General features: G+C 35.3%; 1 protein-coding gene across 1 annotated transcript; it reads right to left on the reverse strand.

The window, feature by feature from the left end:
- Positions 1 to 5,640: 5,640 nt before the first annotated feature.
- On the reverse strand, positions 5,641 to 15,136 carry LOC136815701 (protein-serine O-palmitoleoyltransferase porcupine-like). The gene is made up of 12 exons (XM_067072146.1): positions 14,769 to 15,136; positions 14,170 to 14,339; positions 13,466 to 13,832; positions 12,856 to 13,081; positions 11,735 to 11,865; positions 10,998 to 11,159; positions 10,363 to 10,463; positions 9,538 to 9,614; positions 8,482 to 8,545; positions 7,917 to 8,002; positions 6,773 to 6,877; positions 5,641 to 6,503 (listed from the first exon to the last, which is right to left on the reverse strand). The coding sequence occupies exons 2-12, from the start codon at positions 14,264 to 14,266 to the stop codon at positions 6,384 to 6,386; spliced, it is 1,536 nt and encodes a 511-aa protein (XP_066928247.1). The 5' UTR covers positions 14,267 to 14,339; positions 14,769 to 15,136; the 3' UTR covers positions 5,641 to 6,383.
- Between the last annotated feature and the right edge of the window lie 240 nt (positions 15,137 to 15,376).

The raw sequence follows: 15,376 nt of genomic DNA on the forward strand, positions 1-15,376 counted from the left end.
TTTAGAGAGAGCACGCTGCGACGGAGAGCGCTGAAATTTTGCACACACACCCTTGAGAATAAACTCTATTGGCTTCCAATAGTTTCCAATTCCAAAGATAACCGCTCTCCCCCACAGGAGCCCAACTTGTCATTTCGGCCGAAATGAGGTTTGACGGTTACCAATTTTTAGAGGGAGCACGCTGCGACGGAGAGCGCTGAAATTTTGCACACACACCCTTGAGAATAAACTCTATTGGCTTCCAATAGTTTCCAATTCCAAAGATAACCGCTCTCCCCACAGGAGCCCAACTTGTCATTTCGGCCGAAATGAGGTTTGACAGTTACCAATTTTTAGAGGGAGCACGCTGCGACAGAGAGCGCTGAAATTTGCACACACACCCTTGAGAATAAACTCTATTGGCTTCCAATAGTTTCCAATTCCAAAGATAACCGCTCTCCCCCACAGGAGCCCAACTTGTCATTTCGGCCGAAATGAGGTTTGACGGTTACCAATTTTTAGAGGGAGCACGCTGCGACGGAGAGCGCTGAAATTTTGCACACACACCCTTGAGAATAAACTCTATTGGCTTCCAATAGTTTCCAGTTCCAAAGAAAACCGCTCTCCCCCACAGGAGCCCAACTTGTCATTTCGGCCAAAATGAGGTTTGACGGTTACCAATTTTTAGAGGAGCACGCTGTGACGGAGAGCGCTGAAATTTTGCACACACACCCTTGAGAATAAACTCTATTGGCTTCCAATAGTTTCCAGTTTCAAAGATAACCGCTCTCCCCCACAGGAGCCCAACTTGTCATTTCGGCCGAAATGAGGTTTGACGGTTACCAATTTTTAGAGGGAGCACGCTGCAACGGAGAGCGCTGAAATTTTGCACACACACCCTTGAGAATAAACTCTATTGGCTTCCAATAGTTTCCAATTCCAAAGATAACCGCTCTCCCCCACAGGAACCCAACTTGTCATTAGCAATAAGCAAAAAGCTCGTCCCAGCTGTTGAAAAAACTACTTAAAGCACTATAGCTCTCACCCAACAAAATTGTGAATTTTAAGAATTAGATATTCAGAATCTATGAAAAATTTTGCTTTTAATGATATATAACATCATGGGGTTTTGTGAATGTGCTGGAAAGATATTGGTTCTTGAAAGGTCAATAAATGGCCCATTTTGGCTTAAAATTTGATGAAACAATGAAAATCACAAATATGAATAATATATTATTCTCATCGTATTTCAACATATTGCCATCAAAACAATTATTAAATATTTCCCAAGGCATGTATTTTCGAAGATCAAAAATCATATACTGAAAAATTAGCACTGTTTAAAAAATATGGACATTTTTGGAAAAAAATGAAAATGAAACATTTTTGAAAAAAAATCTGTTAGTATTTTTCCATTGGCTATTTCTAAGGTATGACTAAGTCTAAAATCAAATTTTAGCAGCTAAATATTTACCAGATGACTTGTTTAAGCATGTCATATAAACATCAAGTTGATTGATGAACAAGTTTTGGAGAAAAGATAATTTTAAAATGCCAACCTGGATTTTCCGTCACGACGCAACGCAAACTTTAAAGTACACTAAAGAATTACCTTGGTGTTTTAGAGTGAATTCCTTTAGTGATTCTCAACAGTCCTAATAGGTCTAATATTTTAAACATTTAAAAACTGAAAAAATTCTGCTTTGTTCAATTTTATTTAGAAATTATGATTTTCCGTCACGGCGCAACAGAATTTTAGACCCCCTAAAAACTCCATTGGACATCTGAAATGACTTAATTTCTTCAGTAACTTGAAAATTATCAATTTTTAAAAACATTTGGTAAGGTAAACTACTTTGTAGCCTTTATATGCCCATTTTGTAAAAATCTTGATTTTTGTGAGCTTTCCAGGGATTTTAGCCTGGAAATCGGAAATCTGGTCATAACTTTTCAATGGAGCATGTTCCTGCTCTGATTTTTTCACATATTGTTCATGAAATGATATTCTTTATGTCTATATAAAAATTTTTGACATTCTGAAAACTTCATTTTTTGCCATTTTTCAGATTTTTTGGGACGAGCTTTTTGCTTATTGCTCATTTCGGCTTTGACGGTTACCAATTTTTAGAGGGAGCACGCTGCGACGGAGAGCGCTGAAATTTTGCACACACACCCTTGAGAATAAACTCTATTGGCTTCCAATAGTTTCCAATTCCAAAGATAACCGCTCTCCCCCACAGGAGCCCAACTTGTCATTTCAGCCGAAATGAGGTTTGACGGTTACCAATTTTTAGAGAGAGCACGCTGCGACGGAGAGCGCTGAAATTTTGCACACACACCCTTGAGAATAAACTCTATTGGCTTCCAATAGTTTTCCAATTCCAAAGATAACCGCTCTCCCCACAGGAGCCCAACTTGTCATTTCGGCCGAAATGAGGTTTGACGGTTACCAATTTTTAGAGGGAGCACGCTGCGACGGAGAGCGCTGAAATTTTGCACACACACCCTTGAGAATAAACTCTATTGGCTTCCAATAGTTTCCAATTCCAAAGATAACCGCTCTCCCCCACAGGAGCCCAACTTGTCATTTCGGCCGAAATGAGGTTTGACAGTTACCAATTTTTAGAGGGAGCACGCTGCGACAGAGAGCGCTGAAATTTTGCACACACACCCTTGAGAATAAACTCTATTGGCTTCCAATAGTTTCCAATTCCAAAGATAACCGCTCTCCCCCACAGGAGCCCAACTTGTCATTTCGGCCGAAATGAGGTTTGACGGTTACCAATTTTTTAGAGGGAGCACGCTGCGACGGAGAGCGCTGAAATTTTGCACACACACCCTTGAGAATAAACTCTATTGGCTTCCAATAGTTTCCAGTTCCAAAAGTAGTCACAAAAACTTCAAAACGCAAATTTGAGAATATCAAACGAATATCAAACGAATATCAAACGTCAAACGTAGAATATCAAACCAACTTCAACTTAATATCTGAAGAAGGACCTAAGCAAGCTTTTCAATTCTCCCCCATTCTACATTCGTAATATCACAAACTGCACAAAAATTAAATTCAAAAGACAACTTGACCTTTTTCTTTCCACACTGCCAGACGAACCACTGCTCCCGAATTATTATCCCTACAGGAGAGCGGATTCAAACAGTGTGAGAGAAATGGTGAATCATCGGATTTCCAAATTGGATGATTGAGAGACTCAAAAAACCCATCAAAAGTATCAAAGATGTATACCTTAGAACATATCTTACCAATTAACTTAGCTGCATTCCTATCAAAATGTTTTCAGATTTGTTAAATTTCCATTTTCCATTTTAGATTTGATCTTCCAGAAAACCTGCTGGTTTTTATGTAATCGCAGCGAGCGCAATCGAGAAAAAGAGAATTTGAGAAGAGAATTTATTATTCGCGCGGGAAAAAAAATCCCATACTTTATTACATTTATTTTTTTCATAAACTCTTCAACATTTTTGAAATACCACCACCCCGTGTGCCGCCCGTGCCAAAAGTATACAAATTGCAAATTTAGAAAATATTGAAACTCCTGAGAGCCCAAGTGTCGTTTGAGATTCACTGGTAAACATGGCGTTCTAAAGTTACTTTAGAACGCCATGCTTGTAAACAATTCTAAGGTGTAAAAAAGCGAAGGGGCACTTTTGTTGACGAAAGTTTTGCCAGGCATTAGTTGATCATTCAAGTCAGTAAAGAATTAGACACGAAAGTTTTTTATTTAAAAATTTAGCATAAGCTTTTCGACACAGTCATCTTCAGTGCAAATGATTTAAATAAAACGTTAAAAATGCTGTACAGTTTGAAAATTGCACCGAAATTGGTAATCCTATGCCCCCTGTCCTTGGATCTTGAGGCGCCCCCTTGACGGGGGTAGTTGCAATTGATTTCAAACTCAAAGTGGCTCGGAGATACCCGTCACCGATAAACCCATACCCAGTCTCATTTATGAATTTGATCACGCTTTTGAAATTAACATGATTTTACTACAATCATGGTCGTAATATTTTAGAAAAAAGGGAAATTCCCACGAATTTTCAAAAACACAAACTTGTAAGTGCTCTAAATTAGGTTGGAAGGGTAGATTTTTAACTCTAATACAATAATGATCGGTTAGTGAGGGCTGTACTGAAAAATATTGCCTGAGGTCAAGTAACGACCGAGCTTGCGAGGTTGTTGCGTTGACCGAGGGCAATACTTTCAGTACAGCCCGAAAAAATTTGTTAACCGTTTCCTTCAGCTTCGATTGATTTTTAGCGCTTTATGCAGAAAAAATAGCGAAATAAAGCAAAAAAAACAAGCGAAAAGAGATCAAAAATTGTTATAGTTTCTGACGTCAGAAATAAAAAATGAGAGAAATAATGTCAACGCAATGTTCATTTTCCTTTGAAAAAGTGACGTCACAATGAATTTTCCTAACGACGGGCAACTCTGGCCAGTGTAGGCCCGTCGTCATGCGAAAAGAACCAATTGCATTGCGCAAAAAGCCGTGTAGCCCGCTTCGAAAAAGTAACCGGTTAACAATGAGTTTTAACGCTAGACTTAAGACTTAGGACCTTTAGGATCTGAGGATCCAAAAGTTTAAAAATGGTCCAATAAGGCTCAGAATATAGCCTGGAAGTCTATATTTAAACCCGTGCCAAATTGAAATATCCAATTAAATTTAATAAAGAAATGGCCCAAAATCGACTTTCTCGCCCGAACTCCAAATTTCGAAAAAGGAGGAAATAAGCTAAATTCTCAATAGATTTTGACCATGATTGTAGTACCACACCCAGAATAAAAATAAATTGGTGCAATTTGCTGGGGTAATAATAACTGATAAAATGCCTTTTAAATTCAAGATAACACAAGGTCTCTAACTCGCATCTAAATGAAAAAATTGTTTTCCAGTCCTCCAGGGACAATTAGTTGAATTATGTTTTGGGAAAAGAGTATGTGGCTGAAATTTGACACAGAGGTTGGTAAAACCATAGTTACAGTCATAGTCATTATAAAAACACTGGTCTGGAAGGCTTTTGTCTCTTTTTATTGTTAAAAGATGGAGCTTACGTACCAAAATCTATTTATTTTGCAAACTTTTTGATCATGTGATTGGAAAGTAGACCAATCCCAAAAGGAGATTTTGGTAATATGATCAAAAAGTATGCAAATCTCAACTTGCCTTTTGTTTGTAACAAAAAAAAATTGAACAAAAGCTAAAACAATACATTGCCAGACCGGGTTTTTTTATAATGACTATGGTAGAACCACAAGCGAAAACCCGCAGTCCATTCGAATTTCGAAAAGGTTAGACCCTATTGGAGAAATTTATTGTTAAAGCCGATTCCCTCTACAAACCCTGAAAATAAGATTTTAAGAACGATTCCCTCTACAAACCCTGAAAATAAGATTTTAAGAAGATCACTTAAAAAAAGTCGAAAAAAGCAAAAAAATAAAACAAAATAATGTTATAGAACGCTGTAGCCAAAATTGAGTTACGAACAGATGGTATTGACACATAATCGAACAAAGAGCGTATGTCATGGATTTCCACAAAATTTCTTTTTGAAAGAAGATTAAAAAGTTTATGCCAAATAGCATCATAAATAAATATAAAAACGTCATACAAAAATATACCTTACAACAGTACAAAAATATTTAAAAAAATAATTTTTTTAGAAAAGTTATGTAATATTCGGGAGGACCGTGTAACTGATATTATTCTATCTGCTTTTTGAACAAGTTCTTAATTTTTCAAGACTTAAATATATGGTCTTCTTAAAGTGTTTACTTTATTGACATATCGGGGCCTAAAAGGAGCATTACACGTGCCTATCTAAAGCTAAAATGGTTCTTAACTTGTTTATGGGTCTTATTGTTAGCTGAGCTTACTTAGTGATCTTATAAGGAAACGGCTGTATAGTATATACTAGCTTAAAAGTAAACTTAAACTTAAAGTTTAAAAGCTTAAAAATTAAAATCTAAAATTCAAATACCTTGTAAAATCATTACAGAGACTTAATAAAAACAATGGATTATGTAGCCCAAAAAGAATTTAAAATAATAAACAAATGTATCATTTTTTGCCACCCTGGTGGAGGACAGGAAAACTCAGTCCAATTAAGTTACTGAAAGTGGGAATAAGCCTCTAAGGGCTTAATAAAGCAACTAACAAAGTTTGGATGGGGGGGGGGGGGGTCGAATCGTTAGGATGTATTATAAAGAAATTTGAAAAAAGACAATCTATTTGTACTGAACGTCAAAACTGTGCCGTTTTCTGGCTTATAGAACTTTTTCAATTTACCAGCAATATCCTTTCTAAATATATCAAAATAGATATAAAAAAAAAGAAAATTGTTAGTAATTAAATAATTTAAAAAAGGCTTTTGAAAAACATGTACAGCTAGTCAGTCCTTACGAATAAACCAGATAGCTTTTGAAAGACAAGTACTACAAGCATTACCAAATGGTTTGTGTAGTTATAACCCTGCCATTTCTTTAAAGCGTGCTTCATCGAATACCCCTGAAATGAAAGGAAAAGAACGTCGACCAATTACTACAATGAAAGTAACTATTAACCAGCGGTAGTAGAAATTAACAAAATACACTGTCAGGGTCAATAGAGATTATGAATTTTTGGCCTTATATGGTCAAAATGGTCAAAAATGCATTTCGAAGGTAGATTTTTTGCTTCAATTTGCTCAAATTCGACTTAAGTTGGTCGAATTTTAAGACCCTAATTTTTGTCAGCAAACAGGCCCCGGACTTTTTCACTCAAAGGAAAAGATTTACCTTATCTTCTTCCTCGGAGGCATCAAAGAGACATCCAAGATATGCTAGATTCCATACAGCAACCATAGAAAACATCAAATTGACTGCCATTACGAAAAAATTATTCTAAGGTTGAAAGAAAATTACTCTTAATGTACATGCGTTTCAAATAATACCCTTTGAAAGAAATACCGTATTGCTTCGAATAAACGCCCCTGGCGTTTATTGAATTTTAGGAGGAGTGTTTATTCGAGGGGGCGTCATTATTTAACCTATGTCACTAAACGCCGCCCCCCCCCCCATAGTGGGGAGGTTTTTATTTGAAAATTTCTCCTTCAGGGAGGAAGTTTATTCGAGGGGGTTTCGAAGTAATACGGTACATGTTCGGCCTTATCTCGTTCGCTCGTATGTCGCGAACTCGGTCGATATTTTGCCAGAGAGACCGGCTTTTCGGTTAATAATCCATTTATAGCCCTGCAAAAATAAAGTAATAAAAGTAATTGACATTTTAATGATGTCAATTTCATAACTGGTCACTATGGAGAAATATTGACCGGCCACGTGACATTAATCATCCAATCAGTTTTCTTAAAAATGATTGACAGTTGTATTGCAGGGCTATAATCTATGATATCGAAGGTCTCTTTGACCTAAATTATCCAAAACTTCTTGATTAACTAAATCATTCTTTAAACTCATAAAACGGGCAAAAAAATCATCTTTCGACGGAAAAAATCTTTAACTTTTGGAAGGTTTGTACTACACAATTTGGCCTGATCACGAAACAAAATTTTGCAACGAGGGAGGGAGTTTGGTTACCCAGCCTTCGTTTAGGGGGTATCACTGTACAGTTTTTTCCACTTTATGGGTATGAGCTGCGGATAGTGATACAACAGAAGGCGACTACCAATGCTTTTCGATGAAAGATCTGCCCGTTCCATATAGATCTTTAGCGTGTGCGGCCACCAATCCACCATCGGAACCTCAGAAAAGCAGAGAAGCCTTCGCTTTAAGATACCAGAATACTTCTAAGAATATAGGAACAACTTGATCTTAGATTTTTCGGGCTCATTAAAAATTGGAAATCCTGTCAAGTAGTACTTTCAAATTGAGTAGATTTCGTTTTCGAAATAGTGACAACTTATGCTTGAATAATATTATCAACCTTGTTATACTTGTGCGTACATTTCCCGCGACACTTTCTTGCTTCGATACAAGCGTTGAACCACACTGCCAACAAATGTCTAAAACCTAGAGAAGTGATCGATGAGAGTTGAATTTTTCTAATGACAATATTTAGCAATTTAAAATACGAAGTTGGTAGTTTGCAGAAAACTCTTTAGAAAAATTTACCCGATAAAACATCGCGGAGAGAAAAAGGCAACTATGTTTAAAAAGTTTCAATGTTTATTAAATGGTAAACTGAAGTTGGTATATTACAGGAGTTTCATTACGAAAAGCTTTAAATGAGCCTATTTTGTAATACCTTTTCGGCCCTTTTTACGCCAACCCTAAGTTAACGCTGACCCTTTTACGTCAGCCCTTAATTTGTCACTACCAAATTACGAGCTTACGCCAATAAGGGCCGTAAATAACGTCACAAACTGCAAACTTGACCATTAACAGGCTTCATAATGGCAAACATTGACTTGAATTGGCACTAAATGGGATACTATCGCATGGTCTAAGAATGGACAAAAGTTTTTTTGTGGAAGAAAAGGACGACTTACTTGCTTCAACGTATGCGAAAACACCAATGGAGAGAAGAACAGCTGATAATTGAAAGTTGAAAGCCTAAAAAAAGCAGTATCGTTTGACATAATCAGTGATTGTAAACATAAATTTAAGTCCCATCCATTACGAAATTGAATATATAAAAAATGTTCAAAACGCTGAAAAGAGGTACAACTAATACAGTTGACGTTCTCTAATTTAACGTTCCGTTATCTGTCAAGCTCCCCTTTTCGATAAAATTGAAACTTTCCTTTAAAAAAATTCGCGTAAATTATGCTCTACTATTCATGATATGCACCATTGCAATGTCTTCCATTCCACCCAACAGCTGATTGGTTCAAAGTGACGTATTGACTGATTTTACGTCACTTACAACCAATGAGCGATTGGTTCCGTGATGTAATGTCAGAAGACATTGCAATGGTGCATATCATGAATTGAATGGATATTTGAAGCTCCTTGAAGCTTTTTTCACTTTTGTATTCGAATTTGAAAGCCTTCTGACCATGGAATGAACTTTTGATTCTCACGATCAAAAAGAAGAATTTTAAAATTGAATTCCCGTTTATCAGGCAAATGTTAAAGACTTCTTTCTTCCTAAAGAGTCTTCCAGCGACATCTCTAAAATATCGGTTAACAGGGACTTCCTACTATTCGATTGAAAATTCCTCTTGATCTAATTAGAATACATCAACTGTAATTCACGTAGCTTGGAAAGCGAATTGGTCGCCTTTATTTCTGTTATACATTTATGTGTAGTTGTTTCACTCGTGAAAACTAAAAGTAGTGTCAACCATATGCCCTAGTCGAGCCTACCCACCTTCATAGTCCATTTCAAGGTCAAAATTAATCATAAGGACCCCATAGGTTGTTTTCTTATTTATACGTCTCAAAACTTTTGACCAACCGACCCTACCTCAAAACCTGCCGACCCAAAAATTTTACTGCACTTTAAAAAAAATGTATTAATTTTTATATCATTTCGATTGGGAAATATTGTTTACATAAGCAGTCTCTAAGAGTGATTTAATTTTCGTAAGAAAACTGCTTACGTGTAACATGGAGCTTGCAACGTAAGTGATTAAGATTGCAGCAAACACTCCGTACTTTCTGGTGGATTTGAATATGTCTGGGAAGTAAAATGGGAAAATTAAATAATATGAAGTAGTCAAACATTGAGAATACCCGTTGAAACCAACAACCGAGTGGAAAAATAATGTCTATTACGTATTATCCTGACTTAGTTTCATCTCCACTTGGGAAAAGGCACTTAAGCTTTGAAAATTCTAAATATATTTTTGAGCAGTACAGTAAAACAATAAACTATAAAAGGCTATATATTTCATCCCCATTGGCACTTAGCTCTTTAATCGCACGATGGGCTATTTTTTCTTATTTGGCGCACCTTCAAAAAGAGCAATTAATCATTAATTACATTATGTGGAGAGCAATTATTCGTTAATCACACTCTTCAATGAGGCGCCAATGATTACAAAATAGAGTTTAATGTTTTTTTTCTTTCGTTTTTTTATCGAACGTTTTAACTTCATTCGGAATTCATTTTATGAGAAAGAAAAACTATGAACGAAAATAAAAGAGAAAAATAATACTTTCAGTGTAATTATCTTTCACAACGGAATAAAGGAGCGAAACCCATTGTGCGATTAGCTCGTTATCTCAACCGGTTAAAATATTGATACAGGGGTGTTTTTTTCAGTTTAAGGGAACGTTATAGAATTTTGTATCAAATTTTCTTGTGAAACTCATGGATAGAGATGACAAATCGACTTTCATAACATAAAAGCAAATGTCTGAAGCCGTTTATTCTTCACAATGCCCAGAAATTATAGAATGTAAGGTATACAACATTTACATACATTGCTTTAGCCAATAGTGCACCGGTAAATTCCAATTTGTGACCACATCCACTAAAGATCTTGGAAACTCTACCATCATTAAACTGGTAACTGGCGACCTCCTGTGAAAGAACAAATGATACAATTACATTTAAAGAGGAACAATTATCTTTAGTTTAGACTCGAATAACTGCCCAACCTATTCTAGGGTAGCCAAAAAATGGACAGAAATTTGGCAGTCGAAATCTATGCTCGAAAAAGATCGAAAAAAGTCAATGCATTGAAAGAAGGTAACATTCTGTCCATTGACAAAAAATGGACCAGAGCTTAGTAATAATCTCTGAATAATTGAATATCTAACTTGTGATCATTTTATTGGGAAAAACTCTGAATCCCCTGGAAAAATTTTCTCTTTTTACAGAATTTGCATGCACCCTTGCAATTTCTTCTGACATTAAACCATTTTTTAAGAAGTGAGTGGTTACAATTGATGTTTTGTATTGAGTAGAAAAAAAAACGATAGAAAAGCTACATTATTTTATGAAGACATTTCAGCGGTCGATTTCATGAGTTGGTCAAATGATGTATTCTTAGTCAAATTTTGAGAGAGAATGCAGTGTTGCATGTCATGGGGGAATGGACACAATTTTCCTTACCATTGAATGGTTTGTTCTTTTTTCTTCTTATTTTCTTTCGAACTTTTAACATTGGGCGTCAGTGTACCGATACCAACAAGAAGAATGCTCGCTTCTGATAGGTAACATGAAAAATAATGACTGAATCGGAATTGCTGGGCCTCTTGGTAAGCTTTCCACCATCTATGAAATAGAATAAGTAAATTATAAGTCCGTTCGCTTTAGTTAGCTCTCTTTTGTTGCTACCATGTAGAAACCACTCAAAATTCGCTAATATTCACGAGCTGAAATTATCTATTACTTTAATCGGATAAATTTTCAAGAATCAATTGGGATTTAACAACGCAATTCAGTTAAAAATTAGTTGAAAATGGCCCTGAATACACCTAAAATATAAAATTTCCAGACTATTTTACGATAAAAATACAATATCAAAAATTTCGCGTGGATTTAATTCAGCAAGTCAGCAGCGATCATACACAAAAATTCGCGATATCGAAAAATTAAATCTCGCAAAAATTTGTCAAATTATTGATTGACCCCTCTGGAGGACCTAAAATGCCATGGCGAATGATCTCTTGGTATCAACATTAATTTACGAATTCAAGACAGCTAAGAGGATGGTTCGGCAGATGACATGGATGAGTGAAAGAGATTGAAGGACTGAAGGACAAAAACAATATCGCAAATTCAAAAAAAATCTTGATGAAAAAATATATTCAGAAAATTAGAGTCTTTATTGAATGCACAAGTATTACCTATTGCCCCTTAAACCAGGAACATAATCTTCAATGTTTGCTAAATAATTACTTGATCCACAACTTGACCACAGTAAACAAGCCACAGCTGTTACGAGCACTTGACAGCAATTGAAAAGCCAATTCAGGGACTAAAATTTTGAAGAAAATATCAGTTTGAAAGAAAACAAGCTAGATGCTGAATGGACCTACCTGATGATAAAAGTTAGATAGCAATGCGAGGAGAAAAAAATCAGTCCGAAAATATAGAGTTTAGCGAAAATGCATAACGCAATAAATTCATCATTGAGTGTTGATGGGGGGAAGAGGGAAGGGTTGTAGGGAAAAAATAAATAGAAAGTTCTGGTCGCAAAAATCAGTTTTATTGACAATTGAATCATGCTTGATGGTGAGCATTGTTATCAATAATGTTTTTGTGTGAAAAACATAGAAATACAAGGAAAAAAATCTAATGAAAATCTGCAAAAACGGCGATTTCCGGCATTTTCAACCGGAAAAAAAAATTTCTCAAAAATCGAACTCTGCCATGTTTTGAGCATTGCGAATACGCATCTTTGAGCAAAAAATCAGAAAAAACTAATGATAAAATCTCGAGAAAATGCCAAAAAACCGGTTTTTCCGGCATATTTCCGGCATTTTCGGCCGGAAATGATTTTTTTTCGAAAATCGAGCCAATCTCGAGAAAAGCTGGTAACAGACGGACGGACGAACGGACGGACGGACAAGGCTAATTTATAGGACCTCCAGGTAGGTCCAACAAACGAGTCGTTAGTTTCCATAACAAAACTTGTCTTTTTTTGTTTTGCTTGCTATTTTTTAACCTATGCTTCAATTCTAATATATTATATGGCTGAAGATAATTAAGACCGATATAACTACCAAGAAAAAACAAGTGCTTCAGCTATATTATTTTTCCCTGGAAAACTTGCACCAAAAGTTACAGCCTCTAGAAGTTGGCCCGTTGAAGCGAAAAAAAAACAATCAAGAATAATCAATCAAATCAAAGTGTGAGCCAATTCAAAAATAGACTGTGAGAATAAATGATTCCTAGGATAAAGATAATTTGTAATATGTTAAAAAAATTGGGAAGAATTTTCTCGGATGAATAAAAAATGTCTTACAATATTTGAGTGCATAAACATTTGCTGGTAAGTTAGGTGAGTGATGAACGGGCCAAATATAACACTGGCTGGATTGAAAACATATCCAAAATACTCCAGAAATGGGATCACTTTGTCTGGATCACCACTTTCTTCATCAAAAGATATTGATATGATTTTCATGGATATCATCATCACAGATCCTTTGATTTTTGTCCAGACAATGGGTGACAGGAAATAGTTTTCACTACAAAAATAATTGAATCAAAGTTAAAAATAATAAAATACTGTACATATTATAATTTTTGGGAAGGAACCTAAACTTAAACTTTACTGTATAATAGAAAGAGAATCAATTTTGCAAAAGTTTTGGAGCTGTGTTAAATCAAAAGTTCAATTTCCACGAAGTGCAATTTTTCCAATGTCTTTACGATTAAATTGTACAAGATAACCTTAACTAGAAAAATGTTGATACCCCTCTTAAAAATGTGCCTACTTCTTGCTAGTCTCCCATTCTTGGGAAAGATCCCACTATACCCCTTCTTTACCTTTTTAGAAAGTGTCAGTCCCTGAAAAGGCATATACAAATTATGTAATCTAAAAGCTAGAATACTCAGCAATTTAGTCTTACCTAGCTAACATCAATGATCCTGCCATAACGGTTAACAATAAACCAGGAATTCTCACTAATTTACAAAGTAACATTGTTATAACTGCAGGTACCAGGACATAAACCATATCACCTTCATAAAATTTCCATAGCGATATGCAACCAAAGATGAAGGATATAACGTGAATAGTGTTTCTCGGTAATTTGGTTATGCATAAGAGTCTCAACACTAAACAGAGGAAAAGAAGAACCCAAATAGATGCAAAAGACTGTTCTAAAACTGGTATAATACATTGGTTGTAGATACTATAATTTTTATATTCCTCTGCATAATACGTTTCCAGTTGATTGATGTATGCTTGAAACTTGTCTGGATTCCGATATAACTCTAAATAAAAGGGTTGAAAGTTGAAAAAGGGTTGAAGGTTGAAAAAAGCGTTTTTGCAAGGTATTTCACAGACCAAGGTGTTTAACAGAAAAACCTTTTTCCATTAAGAAAGAAAGCCTTTTGGGATGTTTCAAACCTTGCCAAGTTGTTTAGTATCATTGTATTTATTATGTGCTAATAATCTTAAAATTAATACATTGCAACTAGCTTCATTGGAAAAAAGATTGATATGTAAGCAGATGTAAGTGTGCAAGAGTAAAAAAATTTAGAAAATTACCCGCTACCTTATATATTACACAAATTTGTTATTTATTAAAAGTAAACCTAAAAAACTTACCAAGAATATCCTCTTCTGGTGTATCAGGAGGAAAATATTGTTTCATATCAGATATAATATCTTGTTCAATAGCGTTAGACTCCAAGCCAAAGTCCATTTTTTCCAAGTTTATATACCACACAGCCTTTCTGTTATTTCTCTTTATTATGAATCAACTTTGATTCATTCCTCTAGAATAAAAAAAGGTTTTTTAAAATTCTAAGCTTGCAAAAGAGAAAAAAAAGAAAAACAATTAAAGACACCATTTGGTATATTTTGATCATTATATTACATTTTTATCATCTTTATAAAAAATGTGACCAATATTTAAAAGAATAATGTTCCTTTCCCAAGAGAGCATTCAAATTTTCATTGAGAAATACAATAGAATAATTTCATTACACTTACTATATCTAAAGGTATAACTTGAAACAAAATATGACCAAAATCGACTTGCTTTTATTATTTAAGTAAGTCCTTAAATCCACAAGAAACTTCTAAAAGGCTTTTGTTGTTTTGTAAGTAATTCTTCACAAAAGCTTCATCTTTTATTGTTCTAATGAGTATAATATTTCTTTATAAGATGCTTTGATGGCTTTAAAATCTTTGCGTAAACTTACATGTATGTTTCGAATATTTTCCAAGTAAATCCAACCACATTTTTTCGTGCCAGTGTGTGGTTTGTCAACAGCCTTTTTAATGTAGCTGGTGTTGGGGGAGTTTTAGGTTTATCTAGTAAATCCTGAAGAATCAAGTCGGCAATCAACAAAATCTGTTGCCGCCATCTTTGATGTGCGCGCGCATGTGTGAACCTTAAAAGCGGACCTTATTTTCGGCTCTCAGGGGTATTCAGTCAGGACCTCATTTCACTTTATCGATATTACGCAAACGGCAGTGTGCGCTAAATAATCTTGGTTTCGCTTTCGATTTCAAGCAAAGGTCTTAGCAACAGGGCGCGCGGACATAGCAACAGGGCTGGGTAGAAAAATCTAAACATAGAATTCAAAAAAAAACAAACCGATCATCGTATAGAGCACTAAAAAATACCCCCTTTCTATGTTTAGTTTTGTTCTACCTTGGATTATAACTGAAAATATCTTCAAAAAACCAAGTGTTACGCGTAAGCCAAATTGCGTATTAAGAACAACCTCTAAATTGCCGAGTACAGGAGAAATTCAAAATGGCGGCCAAGCCCACGCTGATAACTATCAAAAATCTTCGTTTTTCA

This window comes from Clytia hemisphaerica, unplaced genomic scaffold (assembly GCF_902728285.1).
Source record: "Clytia hemisphaerica strain Z4C2 unplaced genomic scaffold, Clytia hemisphaerica genome assembly, whole genome shotgun sequence".
Classification (NCBI taxonomy): Eukaryota; Metazoa; Cnidaria; class Hydrozoa; order Leptothecata; family Clytiidae; genus Clytia; species Clytia hemisphaerica.

Bases quoted from the DNA above. Each gene is read 5' to 3' on its own strand.
- LOC136815701 (XM_067072146.1), bottom strand. From the start codon at position 14,266: ATGGACTTTGGCTTGGAGTCTAACGCTATTGAACAAGATATTATATCT. The intron at 11,160-11,734 runs GTAATACTTGTG...TCTATTTCATAG, and splicing joins CCTGGTTTAAGGGGCAATAG to ATGGTGGAAAGCTTACCAAG. The intron at 6,878-7,916 runs GTTGATAATATT...TTTCAACCTTAG, and splicing joins GTACGCACAAGTATAACAAG to AATAATTTTTTCGTAATGGC.